The 21,225-nt window shown below is 38.0% G+C and overlaps 1 protein-coding gene across 15 annotated transcripts in view; it reads left to right on the top strand.

Moving 5' to 3' along the window:
- Positions 1-21,225, top strand: part of SCMH1 (Scm polycomb group protein homolog 1) — a 184,610-nt gene that overhangs the window by 33,627 nt on the left and 129,758 nt on the right. For 7 of the 15 annotated variants that reach the window (XM_027059518.2, XM_027059519.2, XM_027059520.2 and 4 more), the window contains exons 2-3: positions 547-632; positions 5,296-5,376. The exons of 1 other annotated variant lie outside the window; for it this stretch is intronic. In XM_027059518.2, coding sequence (XP_026915319.1) covers positions 614-632; positions 5,296-5,376 — 100 coding nt within the window. In that variant the 5' untranslated portion in view covers positions 547-613. Of the gene's footprint in view, positions 1-546; positions 633-5,295; positions 5,377-13,590; positions 13,720-21,225 lie in introns of those variants that run through there. 7 more of the 15 variants (XM_053212361.1, XM_053212336.1, XM_053212326.1 and 4 more) reach the window with 3 other exon arrangements.

The raw sequence follows: 21,225 nt of genomic DNA, 5'->3' as shown, positions 1-21,225 counted from the left end.
GAAGCCCAGTGGAAGTGACTCCTTGGTGACATGGAATGAACCAGGCCAAGTTTGAGTCTAAGTTGCAGCTTTCTTCTTACAGAGAAGCCATAATTGCCCCAGGCTTGTAATTCTGTAAGATTCATACAAGACCCTGGACAATGCCAGGGAGTCATAACTCATTTCTTTTAGGCTAAGAACCTGAGACTTTGGGGGTGGTTATAGAATGGTTTATAGATACCACTCTGTCAGTGAGCCGAAATTATGTGACCTAAGCAGGTGAAGATTTAATTGACTCTCAGGGCTCTATGTCTGAGGAAGGTAGTTTTCTATACAGGACTCTAAAGTATTAGACTCTAATTTTATTAACTTAATTCTAAGTTGATCTTGAGATCTCTGGTACCTGGTAACAGACATTTTTCAAAGATCAGCTTGGGTCGTGTGAACAGTTAAAAAGTGGTAAATGGGTTAATAGTCTCTTACCGGTCCCCAAAGCCATACGAATCTGACCTCAGATTTTAATTTTCCCACCATGAAAAGCTTTTATTAAGTGTTTCCTGTCTGCAGATGGTGACGTGCATTCAAATCTTCACTCCAGGAAACCTTGGGGAAATAAGTCATTCTTAGAAGCTTAATGTTCTGCATAGCTACAGGTTTGTTCAATTACACATTAAATCTTTATTTTTAAAAATCATTTTAGTTGGAAATTATTCTAAAATGAATTGTACCCTTTCTTTTTAATTTAGTTTATTGAGCTGAATTTAACCTTTTCTTAATGACTCAGATCTGCGTGTGTGTGTGTGTGTGAAGAATACAGAGTTCCATGGGCTTTTTAGTATATTCATAACATTGTTTTTCCCACAAGGCCATTTTTAGTGCATAATTTTTACAAAGTGCAAGGTTTTAGGAATGCATATTGTATAAAAATGCCTAGAGTTAAGTCTGTGGATCACAATCATAAAACCTTTAAAAGCCACTGCACTTAGGTAGCTCCGTCCTGTGCTACCAGTACTTCCTTATGCTTGCGTAGTACTTGACTGTTTGCCAAGCCTCAATACGTATATACGGCCTATGATAAGTAAACCAGGGAAGGGACTGACTTTTTGTTAGTTTTAAATACAACAAGCAAGCATAATGGAACCAAAAAGAGCATGGACTTTCATATTAGACAGTCTTTAATTTTAGCCTTTCCATTTAGTAGCTGTGTGACCTTGGATGTCTTACTTAATCTCGGTTAACTTCAGAACCTCAGTTTTGTTTGTTTGTTTGGTTTTTGTTTTCGTGTTGTTTTTTTGTTTTGTTTTGTTTTTGAGCTAAATGGGAAATACCAGAATTGTTGGGTTATTTAAATCAAGTAATGAAGGTAAAAGTGCCTGCTTGGGGCAGCATGGATGAACTTCTCAAAACAAAGTGTTGAGTGGAAAGAAGCGGACATGAAAGGGGGCATGGAATATAGTAGTATTCGTATGAAGTTCAAAGCAGGCCAAACTAATCTACAATGACAGAAGTCAAGACAGTTTCCTCTTGGGTGGAGTGGTGACTTGGGAGAGGACACGAAGGACTGCCTCTTTGGGTGCCAGTAACAAGCTCTTTCTTGATTGGGAGACACACTGTAGAAGCTCACTGAGCTTCATACTTAGGATTTATGTACTTTTCAGTATCCATATTATACTTCAATAAAAAGTCATTTTTGAAGTGCTTAGCACAGAGCCCAGCACATAGTTGATTCCCTTCTCCTATTATAGTTCCCTAAGTTAACAATGTGAATGTCTATTTAACAAAATGATCCTAGCCTCTTTTCCTTGTAACCTTTCAGTTTCTTTGTTCTGCCTTGGTTCTCTGTCTCCTGATTCCAGTCTTATCCCTAGACGTGATTAATAAATAAATACGATGGTAATCCCAATGGGTGCAGCTGAAGGAGTTTAGGTCAGTCAGATAAGATGAAATTGAACATCTGACTGTGGTGATTTAGGAGGAAATCAGGAATATGAATTTTTGTTTAATGTTTATTTATTTATTTTGAGGGAAAGAGAGACAGAGCAAGCAGGGGAGCGACAGAGAGAAAGGAAGAGAGAGAATCCCAAGCAGGCTCCCCCAAAGCGGGGCTCGATCTCATGAACTGTGAGATCATGACCTGAGTGGTAATTAAGAGTTGGATGTTTAACTGACTGAGCCACCCAGGCACCTCAGGAATATGAATTTTGATATGTTATTCTCTGATCATTGCTTGATGTTTTGCTTTTTAAGTGGAGATTAAACAGGCTTTTTTTCTGATTTGTATAATATAATTTTGCCTGACATCAGATCAACTTCATTATTGGGTTTTTTTCATAGCGGAACATTGTACAATTATTCTTTTACTTCTGGCACTTTTAATACAAGCCAATTATAGTATAGCAGGCTTTGAAATAGTCATTATCGCACCCTGTACACCTTGCATATTTTGCTTGGGTACTTATCACTGAAAGAGAACCATACTTATTGTTTTTACCTTACTGTTTTGTACTACAAGTATAGAAATAGGACTTATATATTTGGAAATTTATGCAAGATCCTGTTACAGAAAACTTAGAATTGTTGAAAATTCAATTTAAAAAACACCAAGTTATTTTTTCTAATATAGGCAATGTGTGGGATATAAAATATCTCTGCCCTTAGGGAGGGTAGTAGATTCCTGTAGGAGAGTTTTGTGAGATGGACAGAAAATGAATTTGTCTACATTTGCTTTTGGTCTTTTGGATGTCATTGGTTTTGGAGAAAAGGCTTCTGACGGAGATACTAGCAAGACCCTCTAATCCAGAGAGCTGTGGCGATGTTTGTACGGATGCCGATGGAGCTAGAGGCAGGAACCTGATGGACAAAAAGTGAGGGAGGTGGAGAAGGATCCCTAGTTATCAGATACTTACTTATATCCATTCATTAAAATAGATAATGCCATTCAACCCTCAGAAACCCCTTGGCATAGACACTATAATTTCCACATTAGAGGTGCAGAAATTGTGGCTCAGAGACATGTAGCAACTTGTCCCAAGTTTGCGAAGCTGGTGACAAAGTTGTTATTCAAACCCAAAGCTCATCTGTACCACATGCTATATGTAGATAGTAAGGTTATCCAAAGAGAGGATGTGTTTATCAGAAGATAGCTTGGAAACCTGCAAAATGGGAGGTCATAAAGAAAGTTGATGGCTTGGTTGCATCTAAGATTACCCAGGAAAAGGAATGCTATGACTTAATTTCTTAATTTCTTTTAAGTCTCTGTGAAGCTTTCTGTGTTCCTCTTGTGAGATGGTTGAATGGGACTGTCAAACCTTGATGCAGATCCACCTGTTACCTGTTTCTTTTTTCTTCTTTCTTCCTTCCTCCCCCGCCCCCCCCCCCGTCTTTGTGGTAAAATATATGTAACGTAAAATTTACCGTTGTAACCATTTTAAGGCATTAAGTATATTTACAATGTTGTGTAGCCTTCACTACTATCTGTCTCCAGAACTTTTTGATCATCCCAGGCAGAAACTCTGTACCCATTAAATTGTAACTCTCCATTCCCCCCTCTGCCCTGCCCCTCGTTTTTCTGTTCTATGTTGCATCTCTGTGAATTTGCCTAGTTAACAAGTATAAGTGGAATCATACAATATTTGTGCTTTTGCAGTTTGGCTTATTTCGCTTAGAATAATGTTTTCAGGATGTGTCTATGTTGTAGCAAGTGTCAGATTTTATTCCTTTTTATGGCTGAGTAATACTCCATTGTGTATTTATTTGTATATTGTGTATTTAAATGTATACATTTATTTATCCATTTATTTACTGATGGATACTTGGATTGTTCCTATCCTTTGGCTATCGTGAATGATATTTCTCTGAACATTAGTGTGCAAGTATTTGTTTTAGTCCCTGCTTTCGGTTCTTTTGGACAATACCCAGGAGTGGGGTTGCAGGATCATATGGTAATTTTATGTTTATCCTTTTGAGATTTTTCACAGCATCTACATCACTTTTCATTCCTAGGAGCAGTTCACAAGCGTTCTAATTTCCCCATATCTTGGCAACACTTGTTATTTTTCTTTTCTTTTCTTCCTTTATGATAACCACCTGAATGGGTGTGAAGTGGTATCTCATTGTGTTGTTGATTCGCATTATTATTGATTAATGATGCTGAGTATCTTTTCAAGTGCTTATTGGTGGTCTGTAGAGCTAAATGGAGAAATGTCTATTCAAGTCCCTTGCCTGTTTTTTAATTGGGTTGTTTGAGGGCTTTTTGTTGTGGAATTATAGGAGTTCTTTATATACTCTAGATGTTAATCCCTTATTGGATATATAATTTGCCAGTATTTTCTCCCATTCTGTAGGTTGTCTCTCACTCTCACGACAGTATCTTCTGATGCGCAAATGTTTTTCATTTTGATGAAATCTAATTTGTCTGTTTTTCTTTCATTGCCTGTGGTTTATGTATTATATCCAAGAATCATTGTCAAACCCAGAGTCATGATGATTTTCCCTTCTGTTCTAAGAGTTTTAATCTTAGCTCTTGTATTTAGGTCTTTGATGCATTTTGAGTTTATTTTTTTTATACACTATAAGGTATCCAGTTTCCCAGCATCATTTGTTGAAAAGAATATCCTTTCCCCATTAAATGGTTTTGGCACTTTTCTCAAAAAATCATTTGACCATATATATCAGAGTTTGTTTCTCGGCCCTTTATTCTATTCCATTGATCTGTATGTCTGTCCTTACGCCAATACCACACTGATTACTCTAGCTTTGTAGTAAGTTTTGAAATAAAGAAATGTGAATCTTCCAACTTTATTCTTCATTTTCAAAACCGTTTCAGCTATTTGTGGTCCTTTGAAATTCCATGTGATTTTGAGAGGGATTGCATTTAGTCTGTAAATCACTTTCGGTAGTATTGTCATCTTAACAATGTTAGTCTTTCAATTCATGAAAGAATTCCATTTATTTATTTATTTTTTAATTTCTGTCAGCGATGTTTTATAGTTTCCAGCCTACAATATTTTACTCCTCGTGACCGTTATATTTCTCACAGTAAATTAATAAGTTAGCGTTCTAATTTACCTACTCATCATTGTTTAATGACCTATAGAGCTGCCCTCAAGAATCTATTCTGTTTTTAACAGAATCTGTGTTCTGAACCCACAAAACTTAGGGAAGGGTCTTGATAATTGAAAACCTATCCAAATTGCTGTCCTTGGGAAGCCCTGTCTGGTTGTCCAGCCTGTTGGTTTCCTCTGATAAAAATCTAATTTCACTGCATGTCTTCTACAGTAGTTTACATTTCTAATTTTTTCTATCTTTTGCTTCTAGATTTCTCCATCTCACTAAGGAGGAACGGTTTCCTATTTGATATAGCTGATGGTACCATGCAAAAATCAGATCTTCGGAAAGGTCAGAACCTGTATTTATACATAACGGAAATAGTTTCACTCTGTTAGGCTGTATATGAATGTATGTGTCACAAAAAGCAATTAGAGGGAATAAAAGAATCCCACCGTTTCTTGCCAACTTATCCTACGATTTTAATAAGGCTTGTGTATCATTTATACAACTCTTTATAGTTTGCAAAGTACTCTTCACAGAGTTGTCTTAACACAGCCTTTACAGTAATCTTGTGAAGTAGGTACTGTCGCTATTCCTGTTTTATGGAAACAGTGAGGCATTTGAACAAAGGGACTTATTCAAAATCTTGTTACTATGTGCTGGAAGAGTCAGTCCTAGATCTTTTGCCTTTAAATCTCATTCTTCTCACTACATTACAAGTTCATGATCAGTGTCAGAATTTAGAAGCCATGTAAGTGTGGAAAGTGTATGAACATTGGAAATAATGTATGTAAAAGTCTGTGAAAAAAGTTAGAACCCTTTTATGGATGTAAAATACCATTAATAAGTCAGATCTTGATATTGAATGTCTAACATAATCTTTGAGATGATACCATTGCCTTAGAATGGCAGATGAGGCTCTTTGTTTGCTGTTTGCCTGCTTTTCTGTTCTTATCCCACTTCATCCCTGTAGCCTACCCTACCCTTTTCCGTCTGTAACAAGCTGCTGGCTCTTGTCCAAACACACTGTCCATTTCCATGCCTTAGTACCTTTGTACTATATTCCCTTTGCCTAAAATGCCTATTCATCTTCCTTCTGCCAATCCTAGCTCAACTTCATCTCTGTGAAGCTTTCCTCAATTCCCCAAGCAAAGTTAATCATTCCTTTCTGTTTTCCCAGAGCATTTTGTATATCAAATCTCTATTAGAGCGAAAGTCATGTTGTGTTATGATTATGTAAGTGAATCGCTATCTATCCTACTAATCTGTGAGTTCTTTGTGAGCATAGGCTAGGACTTCTTTGTCTTTGTGTCCTTAACACCCCACATCACTCGTAGGCTTAGATACATTTTCTTTAAAGAATAGCTCTTCTTAAAGGATCTGTGCATTAGTCTAAGTGGGAGACTGACCACATACAAATACTTACAAGCTTATAAATAAGTATAGCACATGCTTGAAGTAGAACAGAGAGATGATCACAGGCAGAATTATTTAGGGAAGGATTCCTCTATATCAGAGATTGACAAACTGTGGCTCATAGGTCCAATCCTGTCTTGCTGCCTATTTTTGTAAATAAAGGTTTTTTGGAACATAAGCCTTTCCATTGTTCATTGTTAATGTGTTATCTATGGCTGCTTTCATGCTACAGTGGCAGAGTTGAGAAGCTGCAACAGAAACTATATGTCCCATAAAACTGAAATTATTTACTCTCTGGCCCTTTACAGAAGAAATTTTCCAAACCCTGCTCTTAGAGATGGGTTTTGAATAGAGGTTTGAAAAGAAAAGGAACATAAATTGGTGAAGCATGAGTGTGTATCATAATTTAATGAAAACAGGCTGTAGTTGGGGCACCTGGGTGGCTCAGTCATTTAAGCAACCGACTCTTGATTTCAGCTCAGGGCGTGATCTCATAGTTTCTGAGATTGACCCCACCCCACCACATCAGGGCTGTGTGCTGAGAGCATGGAGCCTGCTTGGAATTCTTTCTCTCCCTCTCTTTTTGCTTCTCCCCTGCTCGTGCATGCATGCGTGTATGCATGCTCTCTCCTAATCTCTCTCAAAATAAAGAAATAAACATTAAAAAAAAAACAAAACCAACAGGCTATAGTAGTAGGTATGCTAAGTGAGAAATTCCTCTTTAATCCAGTTCATCAGGGAGAGCTATGTTGAAGAGATGAAATGTCAAGAATGCTTTGGATTGATTAAGAGGGAACCTAGAAAACCAGTAGAAAGAAATTGCCAAGTAAATGTTCTGCGTCTGTAGTAAGAGGGTTTCATAATTAGTGGCAGGGCAGGAGCTTGCTGATGACACAGAAGAAGGAGGCAACAATGCAGATTAACATTGATGAGTGTCTTCGATGACCAAGTACTGGTCTAAATGCCTTTATGTGTGTCCTGTTTAATTCTTCCAGCACCTATATCAGCTTATTGCTGTAATTGTCTTTATTTTGCAGATGAGGAAACAAAAGTACAGGGGGTTAAGTTACTTGGCCAATGTTATACAGCTAGTAAGTGATAGAACCGAATCTGAATCCAGGCAAGATTGCTGCAGAATCTTCAAAACAGAAGAGAGACATCTAGGGATATTTGGTAAAAAATACCCTTGAGCTTGCAATAAGGTAATTAATCTGAATAATTAGGAGGTATGCTAACCCTTCATGGTAAAGAGAAAATAAACAAACCATAGAGGAGTGATGTCAGAAGGCAGAGTGTCCAATCAGAACAATATACTGTGGATTAGGTCGAATGGGAGAGAACAGGAGCAGATAGATACATTATACAGTGAGACATGTCATATAGCTAGTCATTGAATTTCATCTTGATGAGACCATAAAGCAGTTAACTTTCCCTGCATGCTTGAAAGCTGCCCCCAAGTGCCTAAAGGACAGGCATACTCAATTGAAGTAGAGATTAGCAGTGATTTTCAAGGAGGTAGGTGACATTTCAACAATTACCCCCCCACACACACACCCAGTACATTTTTAGAGTCCATGGAGGTGTCACATCAAACACATGTCATTCTCTCTCTTTCTGTCTTGTTCCCCTAAGGGATTTGTTCCTGTCTAACTCCCTACCACTGCTGTGATAAACATTTACCCCCCATGGACCACTTCTTTTTAATGTATGTATGTATTGAAGTTATATATACACTGTGAAAAATTTGGCAACAGAAGTATACCGAATGAAAAGGGAAAGTTTTCCTCCCATTACTCTCTTGCTCTCTTGAGAGACCTCTTTTAAAAGTTCAGCTGTAGATAAAACTCCCATTACTAATGAAAGTATGCTGGGATTCCCTCGTGGTTATTGAGATAGAAAAAATACCGAGAATCACTTTCCTAAGGCCAAGATCCACAGCCAAGAATGGAAGGAACTTCCTGGGAAGATATGGCATCTTCATCAATGGAGGCATAAGCAGAGTTTTGGTAGGGATGTTAAGAAGAAGATTCAGGCACTGGATAGGGTTGGTGGAATTGGAGGCAGGACAGGAGGAGGCATTGAACTAAATGGGTTTTACTATTCCTTCCAAACCTGTAATTCTATAGTATACCATCTGGCTGATTACCAAGCACAAAGGAAAAGACTCCAATGTGACTGGCCTGGATGACGTGGATGGAATACAAAGTAATATACGAGAAAATCCAATGTATAAAGTCCCGAATTTATAGAACAAGTTACTTTGCAGTAAAACACTGAGCTTATTTTAATAAAGATTTCTTTTAACTAGCCATCTTGGTGTGCTTAAAGTAGACTTCATTTTTTACAGAAAATTCCATTTACACTAAATTTTCAAGGCTGTATTTACTATGTAAAGGAAAAGCGGCACATGGTGTTCATTATTTCAAAGAAAAGAGATATTTCAGGTTATCTGCCTGGTTTTAAGTTGTGATGGATGTGGAGGAACTAATTGGGCTGTTACCTTGCTGCTGCTACTGCCCGTAGACTTACAATGGCATAAAACTTAAAAGCGACCTTACAGATCATGAGTCAAGTTCAGCTTCTTTATTTTTCAATTGAGGAAAGTAAAAACCAGAGATGATGTGTTACTCAGTCTCATGATAGCCTAGCTGAACTTGACTCTCAAAGATTAGAGATAAGTTATGTAAACTGCCTTCCATGGTGCCAGTATGTGGTAGATGAAGAAGCAGAAAGGAAGGAAGATGATGGTGATATTTCTTGGGCCCCATATCACACTTCTGTAAGGCTTCAGAGAGAAAGTTGGTATTGTGGAGATACAGCCATAGCTATAGATACAGATACAGATATACAGACACATATACCATCTATGCTACGAACTTAAAGTTGTACAGTGTTGAGATGATGAAATCAGGAGGTCCATAACCCCTTAAATTGTAGGACCTTAGATTTGGAAAGGCCTTTTAAGGTTACCTAGTCTAATCTCCTTCTTTCTTTTCATGATGTAATATCTCCACTAAGAGGTTATCTTACCTTTGCTTCCATTCCCTCAATGATGGCAGATTCATACCTTACCTTCCCCAGAATTCACCCGATGGTTGGATACCTCTGACTGCCAGAAAGTTCTTTCTGGTAATGAGCTGAAGCCTGTCTCCCTGTAGCTTCCACCCACCAGTCCTAGTTCTGTCCCTTGGGGTAATGTTGAACAGGTAGAGCAAATTTCATCTCTCCTCTACATGAGGACATGGCAGGTATTTGCAAACAGCTCTCCTGTTTCCTTTGAATCTTCTCTTCTCCTAGTTAAACCTCGACAGTTTCTTAAACTTTTAGTATCCTTGTTGCTTTCCTTTGAATAAAGTTGTGTGCCTGTGTCGCATTCAGAGGATAGGATCTAGATGTGAACATAAAACTCTACCTCCAAAGTGTTCTGACTGGCAGAGTAGATCATCCAGGATTGTAACCACCTTCTTTCCGGATATGATGGGAATGACCATGGTGGTGGTGGTGCGTTACTTATTTCATGACCTCAGATCCATTTATGTCTGCCAGGAAGTATGATGTAGCACCACTGGTACCACTAAACTTCTTCCCTGATCGAGAAACATGAGCCAGAAGCTTTGTAGAAAGAATTAACCTCTCTTATGCTCTGGATCACACCTCTGGAAAGGGTACACATTGTACACAGTTGTAGTCTGCTGGGAGTGCCTGCAAGACAGAGGGAGTTACGGCTTCTCTGCATTTTCATTAGCCATTCATTGCCAACTGCTTTGCTTGTTAAAGGAAATACTGATGTTCTCTGGGGTTCTTCTCTCTGTGTGCACGTGCAGAAACATATAATTGCTACGGAGGGAGTGGGGGCAGGGATGATTGCCAAGGAGAGATCTGTTACATCTTCTTTGTTCACATCTGCTGCATGCACAAGACAGGATTTATTGCTGTCTTTGAAAAAGGGATTGCCTAGTTTGCTTCCCCTTCCCCCTCCTCTGGCAGATCATCCCAGAGGGATATTACCATCTCTTCACACTTATCTCAGAACAGAGTAAAAGCAAATGAAGGAGAGCTGGAGGCAGAGAATCAGCTAAAAGGCCCTAGGAATAGTTGCTAATAAGAGAGAGTGGCTAATCAATGGTACCTCCCAGCCTAGTCCCTTGTCTGTCTCCTGCCTCCTGTGGGTTGTCCTCCATGACCACAGTGGGGCAGGTGTTCCGCTCCCAGCTTTTCCTTTTTGATCTCTATGCATATCAGCATAGGATTGCAGTTTATTAAAATCACAACTGCCATCTAACATTGAAAGAGTTCTGTCTTGCCTTAATGGGTTTTCAGAAGTACATCTGATGCTTCTTTTTTCTATTTTCCAGTTTCTATTTCTGAGAGAAGCATCCCTCCTTTCCTGCTCTCCTCTTCCCTTCCTCCCCACTCTCTCTGTCTCTCTCTCTCTCTCTCTCTCTCTCTCTCATTGATATGTACATGTACTTGCATTACTTCTTTTGTGTTTTCCAAGCTCTATGAATATTTAAAACATGGTACCTATGGACATCCTCCATTTAATCTAGTTTTGCCTCATTGAATCCCAGACTATGTTTAATATTAATTCAGTGTTCAGATCAAGCTAATAAGCATCAGTGCTTCAATTTTTACTGTAGTAAAGTGGGTAGAATATCTAAGTTGGGTTATTTTATGTTAGAAGCATTGTAAGGTTTCTTATGAATATTTTTGTCTTTTTTTTTTTTTTTTTTTTTTTTGCAGAGGGTCAGTGTAGTTAAGAGCATAGTTTGAGTTCAGATCCTAGCTTTTCTACTGATTATAACCTTTTAGAAAGTTACTTAACATCTCTGGGTATTATTTCCTCATTAGGGAAAAAGGGGTGTCATACTGGGGAGGAGGAGGATTTAAGAAGATGGTTTTATTGAAATGATTAGCACAACATCTGGAATATAGTAAACACTTAAAAATAGCTATATAATGTTAATAATTATTATTGCTATTGTTAGTATATAAGTGATAATTTATAACTAAATTTTTTTTCTTAATATAACATATGAAGAATTTCTTCTACTTTTCCTTGCTTCAGGGGATGGCCTATTATGATTACTTTGTGAAAGGAAGTTTCCACAGCCTTGTAGATTTTTCTACCACATATTATTTTTCTCTCAAGAATTTCTAGAAACACCAGAATCTTTACAGCCTCTGGATATTGCATTATCCAGTATAGTCACTGCTGGCCACATGTGTCTATTTAAATTTAATAAAAACTACAAACAAAAATGCAACTCTTCAGTCACGCTGGCCACATTTCAAGTGCTGAAGAGTCACATGTGGCTAACGGCTACCCGTTAGATGGCACAGAACATTCCTGGCATCACAGAAAGTCCTGTAGGACAGCACCGCTTCATGTCACTGGTCGATGCTCTTGTGCTCTTTCTTGGAAATCAGAGAGGATATGTTTTCTAGGATATTGTACAAACTACTCTCTTAATGTTTCAGGACTCCAGACATGCATTTCTGAGGATTCAGTTTATTCTTCTTATCCCAGCCTCTTAGTGTCATTAGTCTTTTGGAATAAATATAAGCACTTTCACTTCCCCCAAGAAGATTGCATTACAATAATGTTTAAAGGTTGCATTCGATAGTAAGAGGAGCCAAAGGGAGAAGAGGCAAAGTAGAAGCGATTCTAGCGAATATTCACTAGAGTCGTTACTCAAAAATGGAGTATTCAAATCCTTAGGGGGCTAACTAGTAATGGGAGGCTCTGATGTCCTGTGTCCTTTGTAATAAGCACATTGTATTAATCAGGATCTCAGTTTTCCCTCTGAGAAAGGTAGCAAACAGCACATTTTTCCTTAATAATCCTTGTTATCTATATTACGTGCTTTTGAAACCATTTTTTCATTAGTTCTTCACAACAACCTTGTAAAGCAAGTAGCATTGGGATTGTCATCCCTGTTTTACTGATAAGAAAACTGAGGCTCAGTACAGTTAAGTTATTGCCTAAAGTCTTTAAGGGAAAATAGTCTCTAAGGGAAAATAGAGTTGACATTCAAAATAGGATAGGGACCCATTCAAAATAGGATAGGGTGGCTCAGTCAGTTGAGCATCTGACTCTTGATATTGGCTCAGGTCTTGATCTCGGGGTTGTGAGTTCAGGACCCGCATTGGGCTCCATGCTGGGCATGGAGCCTACTTTAAAACAACAACAACAACAACAAGACAAACAAACAAACCAGGATAAAATTTTGACTTCCAATTTGATATTTTCGGTTTCATTTTGTTTTGCTTTGTTTTACTACCAATCAGACTGTAGTAAAAGAGAGAGTGAAGATTCTTTAGACCAACTTGGAAACTGAGTAGGGTTGCATGAGGTAGGTACCCTAAAAGAATCGTTACAGCTTCATTTGTCCTATGACCATGTATATTAGTCTGCTCAGATTTTATAACAAAATACCCCTGGCTGGGTGAGTTAAACAGTAGAAATTTATTTTCTCGCAGTCTGAGTCTGGAGTCCAAGATCAAGATGCTAGCAGGGTTTGTTTCTGGTCAGGCCTCTCCTCAGCTTACAGACAGGCACTTTTTTGGCCATGTCCTCACCTAGACTTTTTCTGTGTATGTGTTTGTGGAGACAGAGAGGGTGAAGTTGAGGGAGAGGGAGAGAGATATATCTGGTGTCTTGTCCTTGTCTTATAAGGACACCAATCCTTTCAAATTAAGGCCCTACCCTTATGATCTCATTTAACCTTAGTTACCTCCTTGAGAGTCCTGTCTCCAAATACAGCCACACTGGGGATTAGGACTTTAACATATGAATTTGGAGGGAACACATTCAGTCCATAGTACCATGTTAATGGAGTTTTAGTATCTTTTAGTTTTTGGCTTAACCTGGTTAGTTGGAAATTACATTTATATGCAGTATTTGCTTGGGACCAAATATAGCAAATATCTGTATTCTTTATTTCTGTGAATATTGAGGCTTAGTTAAATTAAACCTGTGGTACTTGCTATAAGGTACTATCCAATGCTGAGTTATTTTAATAAGCAAAAAAAGGTATATCTAAATGTCCTACTTTTTAAATAATGTAGTCAATTTGGTAATACTTAAGTCTCATGGTTTAAGGGGTAATAAGTGTCCTCCTTCCTCCCACCCCCATTCTACAGATGGAGAAATTAAATACAGAGAAACTGACTTGTCAGAGGTCAGAGTAAGGTATTGGTGGATCCAGGGATAAATCCCAAACTTCTTAACTCCTTGACCAGTTTTAAGTCCATTGACTATGCAGCGTAGTGGTAAGTATCTTTTTACCCTATTCTGGAGGCATGAGGGATTAAGATCTTTAGCAAAGACTGACTTTAAGGAACTCCTCATTACTAACTATGTCATTCATTATCCATTTCTTTTAGCCATAATGTCTTTTTTGCCATTTTGTCATCAATTTTTTAGGTTGTGGAAGGAATTGGAAGTTTTGCTTTTTAAATACTTGAAGATATTTCTGTAACAGTTCAGCCACACTATAGATTATTATTAAGAAAAGAAAGAAAAACTTATTATTTAATGAATTTTTTCTCTATGTTAGGCACCATGCTAGACACTTTGTTTAGCATTTAAATATTATTTAAATGTTGGGGCACTTGGGTGGCTCAGTTGGTTGAGTGTCTGACTCCTGCTTTAGGCTCAGGTCATGATCCCTTGAGCCCCATGTCAGGCTCCACTCTGAGCATGGAGCCTGCTTAAGATTCTCTTTCTTTCTCTCACCCTCTTCCCCTCTTTCTCGCTCATGCACTCTCTCTCTCAAATAAAAAAATAAGTATTATTTAAATGTCTTATTGAAACTTAGAGCCATTTCTAGAGGGTATGTGTTCTTGCCATTTTTAATAGTGATTTTTAAGTCTATTTATTTATTTTTGAGAGAGAGAGAGAGAGAGAATGAGTGCGAGAGAGAGGAAGAGAGAGGATCCCAAGCAGGCTCCACACTGTCAGTGCAGAGCCCAACGTGGGGTTCAAAGTCACAAACTGTGAGATCAGGACCTGAGCCAAAACCAAGAGTTAGATGCTCAATCAACTGAGCCATCCAGGTGCCACAGTAGTGATATTTTTAATAGTATTAGTTGACTTGAATAGAAAAATATCTCATAAATTTCAGAGTTTAGATTCTAAATGAAGTTTTAGCTTTGTAGAAACTGAGAATCTTATCAGGGATCTTTAAAGGTAAAATCTCTATGTTAAGCATAGTTTTCTAGTTTATTATGTCTTATCCTTTTTTCATCCTTTGTTTGGGATTTCCTGAGGTGGGATGATTTGTCTGAGATGAAGTTAAGCTTGCCCTTCCACTTGACACTAAAATCATGTCCAGTTTAGTTTCTCTAAAGCCTTTTCTTCCGTCTCTACATCTGAAATTGTTTGGATTCTCTTAATTACTAGGGAGGTTGAACAACTAAGCCATGTGAGAAGCAAGAGCGTAATGAGCCTCCAGAGCCAAGGTCCCATAGACAATTAGTATATTCTCTCCTCTGCCCCTCACCTCTACTTCTCTGCCCACTGGGTTCTTCTTTCTTATTCTGCTTTCTCCATTATAGTAAAATAGATAGGCATTGACATTGACCACTTTTTACTTTTCTTGTCATACCCCCTAACAATGCAAATCACACACAGAATTGTAAATTTTCTAGTAACCACACTGAAAAAGGTAAGGAAGAAATAGGGGGATTTAATTTTAATAATACATTTTATTTAACCGAATATATCTCCAACACTATTTTGACATGTAACCAATATAAAAATACATAAGGAGCTATTCTGCATTCCTTTTTTCATACTCAGTCTTCAGAGTCTGGTATATGTTTTACAGTTATAGCACATCTCAATTCAGACACTAAGTTTTGTCAGAAGTGATTGATTTGTATTTAGATTTCAACAATTTTCAACTGAAAAAGTAGATTCTCATATCCAGCTTTGTTCCAAATGTACTTTAAAAGTTTTCCCCATAACTGTACTGAATGTCAGTTATGAATTTATATTAATAAAAAAGTTAAAACAAAATTAAATATTCACTTTCTTAGTCACACTTGCCAGAATTCAGGTGCTACATATGGCTAGTGGCTACCATACTAGAGCAGGTCTAACATAGTGGTTTATGGCATCATTTCTCTCTTTATATTATTCCCCCTCTGTGATATACTTTTCTTATTACTCCACCCCCAAGACTCAATTCCTTTTCCATTAAAGTCTTAATTTCTCCCCAGACAAAACTGTCTCCTCCCTTCTCTGAGCCCCCATTTACTTTTAATGCAGCATCTATAATACTTTATCACATTTACTTCTGTATCTTTCTCCCTCTTTTAGACTAAAGGGAGAGTACCTTGTTATTTTTTGAATCCCCCATTACCTAGCACAAAGCTGGAACCTGTGTGTAGTCAAAGAATTTTTGTTTAAAACTAGATTAATGTCATTTCAATCTGGAAATAAAAAAGGCTTTAGAGGGTTATTTTGAAAATAGCAAGTTGGAAATGGAATTTAAATGTCAAATTGAGCAAGATTTAACAGGGAGCAATCCACTGTGTTTTAAGCCTGTGACATTGTATTCACTCACTTGTTTCATGGACTTAGACACATGAGATATAAAGAAGAATGAGACATAATTTATACTGGTAAATAGTTCATAGTCAGGATATATACGTGCGCGTGCACACACACACACACACACACAAGTTATGTGTGCACACAAGTTACGGACACGTTTCTGTCTCAGCCCCCATAATAGTGGTTGTTGCTTATTGAAATAGAACTCCAGGGTTGAATAATTAATCCCTTTTCCAACCCATAAATTCCTTCTCAGCTTGGAAAAGTTTCAGCATCTTTGGTGATAGGTGGTCATCCAGGCTTTCTGCTTATTCAGGAAATGAATAACCCATCCTCTGCAGGATAGTTCTCATTGCCAAGAAGATGTCTTATTCTGACATCTGCTCCCCTGCAATGAATGCTATTTCAAATGCCTCCTGTCAAAAGATCACATTTTGTGAAACCTTTGGAATAGAATGTAAACTTCATGAGAAGCAGGAGTTTTTCTCTGTTTTGTCCAATGACGTATCTTCAGTGCCCAGAGTAGTACCTGACAAACAGCAGATTATAAATGTTTACTGAATAAATACATCTATATAAATAGGATTCAGGACATTAATTCAGTTTGGTTTTTCATTTGTGAACTATTATTACTGCATTTTTTCATTGCTGTTGCCTAACCAGGCCTTCTACTCCATGGCACTGTTAAACTTTCTGAGTCCCAGATTCTTACTCTTCACCTATAGATACATATTGGTAATACCCAAGATGATATATAATAAAACTGCCTGGCCCTGGGCTTGGTATATGGTAATGATAGGTGTTAGTTGAATCTGAAATGAAATCAGTATGGCAACTTCTGAGCCTTCTGACATCCCAAAATGCAAGTTCATGTTTTTAATTAATTGAATTTTAAAAATTGTGACAAAAGATATATAACTTAAAATTTACCACTTTAACCATTTTTAAGTATACAGTTTAGTGACATTGAATACATTCACATTGTTGTGCAACCATTTCCACCATCCATCTCCGGAACTTTTCTTATCTTGCAACATTGAAACGGAAAGTGTACTCGGTAAATGGTAGCAAGTACATTTTTAATATTAGCCTAGGTATTCAAAGAATACATCTGTAGTGGAAGAAAACTCCAAAATCAATATATAAATGACTTTTATCTGCACTATTAGAAGATCTGTTTTTGATTATTCCTTATTTAACATGAATAATTGATAGATAATCTAACTATAGTGGGTTCTGTATGTGTCAAAATTGTTTTGATGAAAGCTTGCATTTAAATATTCGTGGGGCTGCCTGGGTGGCTCAGTCGGTTGAGCAAACTTTTTCTTTTTTCTTTTCTTTTTTCTTTTCTTTTCTTTTCTTTTCTCTTCTCTTCTCTTCTCTTCTTCTTTTTTTTCTTTTTTTTAGTGTTTGCTGTGTGTTAAGCCCCAGGAATAATGACTGGGTTAGCAGTATTTACCTTTAACACCTGGAACAGGCATAGAAGTAGGAGGTGGAAGTAGTGCTGTGCTTAGGGATGCTGCCAGAAAGATATTAGAAAGTAACATTACTCCTGGACCATGATGAATAAATAGGAATCTCCCAAATAGAGAAGGGACGGAAAGTCCAGACACATGTGACATGTTTATTATGGAGACAGTTTAGGTTTTGACCTTTGAAGACTTAAAAGATAGTGAGATGTTTTGTCTAATCTTAGAATTAAGATACATAAATATAAGTATTTTAGAAACTGAATGCTAAAGTGTGGATTGGAAAGGAGTGAGGTCACACACAGGAATGAAGTAGCTATTTCTGTTGGTCAAGGTGAGAGAGAATGAAATCTTAAACACAGAATAGGAGCAGAGGAGACAGTCATTTTGAAGGTAGAATGGACAGATTTTGATAACTGGTTAGATTTGGAGGATAAGAGAGAGCAGACAGTTAAAGAGGACTCCAGGTTTCTGATTTATTACTAACTGGGAGAAGGACTATGGGAGAAGAAATATACAGCCTGAGGAGAGAGAATAAAATAAAACCGTCTATTTAAATATAGTAGCTACATATCATAATATGTTTTGAAACATGGCCATTAATCTGAGAATACTTTGAAAAATTACAGGTAACCAGTTTCTGTTTTTACATGTGGAATTCTATCAGGCTACATTCTGTTCATTTAAGAATTGATACAGGGATGTGGGGCGCCTGGGTGGCTCAGTCGGTTGAGCATTTATCTGTGTTTGGCTCAAGTCATGATCTCGTGGTTCAAGAGTTCAAGCCCCGCGTTGGGCTCTGTGCTGACAGCTGGGAGCCTGGAGCCTGCTTCAGATTCTGTGTCTCCCTCTCTCTCCGCCCTTCCCCCACTCATGCTCTGTCTTTGTCTCTCTCAAAAGTAAATAGATAAATACTTAAAAAAAAAAAAAAGAATTGATACAGGGATGGTGACCTTGTCCACTGGGTAATTTATGGTGATGCTTAAAATAAAATTTAAGCAATTTGTAATGAATGTGGTTGCTGTCTCCTTTTCTTTTTTGGGCACTGCTTTCCCAGTTCCGCTTGTTTGTGCCAGGAGTTTCAAATATTTCTTCTCAGAAGTTCCTTTTCCATTGTTGTGGAACCTTATTTCGATGCCTTTCTGCCCAGCTAAATTTGTTAATTATTTTGTTCATTTTACTTCATCATTGGGTCTGGCTTTTGTTTTTTTCTCTGTATTAGAGTATTTTCCCCCTAACTTGTATTGGTTGATTTTGAATTGTTTTGTTAGTTTTATTAGTGATCTTACAGCCTGGTTTCAATTTATTGTAGCTTCCTGAGTCCATTTTGTGTATGCTGGTAGCTCATCTTTACTTAAGTGATATGATATTGAAAACTTGTACATAAATGGAATATGTACTGTATATTTAATTTTTGAGAATATATTATTTCTAATTATAAAAAATAATTTAAAAATAATTGTGAAAAATTTCAAACACAAATTCATTTATGATACCCTAAATCTTTTGTCTCTTGTCAGCAGTTTTTTAGCCTAATCAGGTTTATAATCTTTATTCATGATTTAGAGAACAAACATGGCAGGTACTAGAAAGACAGGGGACATCCAACCAGGAGAGAAGGCAAACACTTGGGGTGGGACACTGGCCAGTGTGACTGGAGTGGAATGGAAAAGAGAAAAGTCATGGGGCGCCTGGGTGGCTCAGTCACTTAAGGGTCCAACTCTTGATTTCGGCTCAGGTCATGATCTCATGGTTCATAGGATGGAGCCTCAGGTAGGGCTCTGCGCTGAGCATGCAGCCTGCCTGGGATTCTCTGCTTCCCTCTCTCTTTGCCCCTCCCCTGCTAATGTGCTCTCTTGCTCTCTCTCTCCTGCCCTCCCTCCCTCAAAACAAATAAGTTTACTTTAAAAATGTTGGAGGGGGGTATCATATGGGACAAGATCAGAGACATGGCAGCAGCTGAATCCTGCATATCTGTGCAAGGCATCCTTAATTCAGTGGGAAGCCATTTATCCTTAAGCAGATGAATGACATGATCTTTTTTGTGTTTTCAAATGCTCACTCTGACCTCTGTATGGTGAGTAAGTTGGAGTAGGGCAAGAGGGGAAGCAGGGCTTCCAGTCAGCAGGCTATCCTAATGGCCCAGGTAAGAAGGACAGTGACTGGAAGTAGAGCGTGAGCAGTGGGATGAGTGGTGGATGAGTTGGGGACATGGTCCAGCAGAACTTACTGAGTGGATGTGAGTGTAAAGGAAATAGAAGCATCAAGGATAACTTCAGGGATTTTTGGCTTGAACAGCTCGGTGATGGAGATGGCCATTTACTGGTTTGGGAAAGACAAGAAGAGGACAGATTGTCTTCCCCAAACCAGTAAATGTCATCTCCATCACATATGATTTCATTCATATGTGGAATTTAAGAAACAAAACAAATGAGCAAAAGGGGGACAAAAAGAGAGAGAGGCAAACCAAGAAACAGACTCTTAACTACAGACAACAGACTGATGGTTACCAGAGGGGAGGTGGGGGGATGAACTAAATAGCCATTGGGATTAAGGAGTGCAGTTGTGCGATGAGCACTGGGTGATGGATGGAACTGTTGAATCACTATATTGTACACCTGAAACTAATATTACACTGTATGTCAACTAACTGGAATTTAAATCAAAACTTAAAAAAAAAAGAGGAACAGGTTGACAAGAGGTGGCATTCTGTTTTAGCCATGTTAAGTTTCAAATGTCTGATTTGATAACTATGTAGAGATTATATGTAAGTGTGGAATTCCAAGAGGAGGCCAATGCTAGAAATATGAATTGGGGGGTGATCTCAGTGGAATAGTAGACAGAAGAACCCTGTTTGAATGAGGAGATAATTGTGAAGAAGTGAGGAGGCAATGGCTATAGATAACTCTTAAAATACATTTTCCTGAGAAATAGAAGGCAAGAGGGAAATACATGGGATTAAGAGAGGGTTGGAGAGGGGGTATTTGTTTTGTGTGTTGATGTTTGATAGGAGATTATGGGGCAGTAAGGATGCGGATGCAAATGGCCTATTAGAAAGGAAATACTTGCAAAGTCCTTGAGAGGATGAGAGGAAATGGGATGTGGAGCAAAACTGGAGAGTTGCCTTTTGATAAAAACAGACACTTCATCCACAGCAATAGAAGAGCAGTCAGAAAGAATGATGAATGAGTAGATTCATTCATTCACCAAACACTAACTGAGCACCTGCTACTATACTGTGGATGGGAGATGTACCACTAAACATGATGGAGTCTGTACCTTCCTGAGTGGCATATAGAAGGTTCCTGTCCCTTATTTCTGTTTTCTCAATGAACCCTAAATTAACATCATACCTAAGAGTGAGGGAGAGGGAGAGAATATTTGGAGTATGAGGAGAAAGAAAAATAAATGAAAAAATTTTTGGAAGGTGGAAAAGCAAACACAGTAGGGAAATACAGTATGATTTCTAGACCATGTTAAATAGCGTTTGAAAATTATGGTCATGAGTTTAAAGTGAGACCAGTAAGCTTGCATTTGGTTTTCGTCAGCACTTGTGAGCTGTTGGGGTAGGCATGGTATAGGTGGATAAGTGGCTTTAACCAGAGTTAAGACTGAGGCTTTATTAGACAAATTTGGCAAAAAAGAGGTAGGAGGGAGTTAAGAGTGTTTGTCAGCGAGTGATTTAAATGAGAGACCCTGGAATCTGAGCTGGGTAAGAAGAGAAGTAAAAACATGATGGGTAATTGA

Source organism: Acinonyx jubatus, chromosome C1, assembly GCF_027475565.1.
Source record: "Acinonyx jubatus isolate Ajub_Pintada_27869175 chromosome C1, VMU_Ajub_asm_v1.0, whole genome shotgun sequence".
Taxonomy (NCBI): Eukaryota; Metazoa; Chordata; class Mammalia; order Carnivora; family Felidae; genus Acinonyx; species Acinonyx jubatus.
Note: the sequence above shows the minus strand (reverse complement) of the source record. Positions and strands in the feature narration are given on the sequence as shown.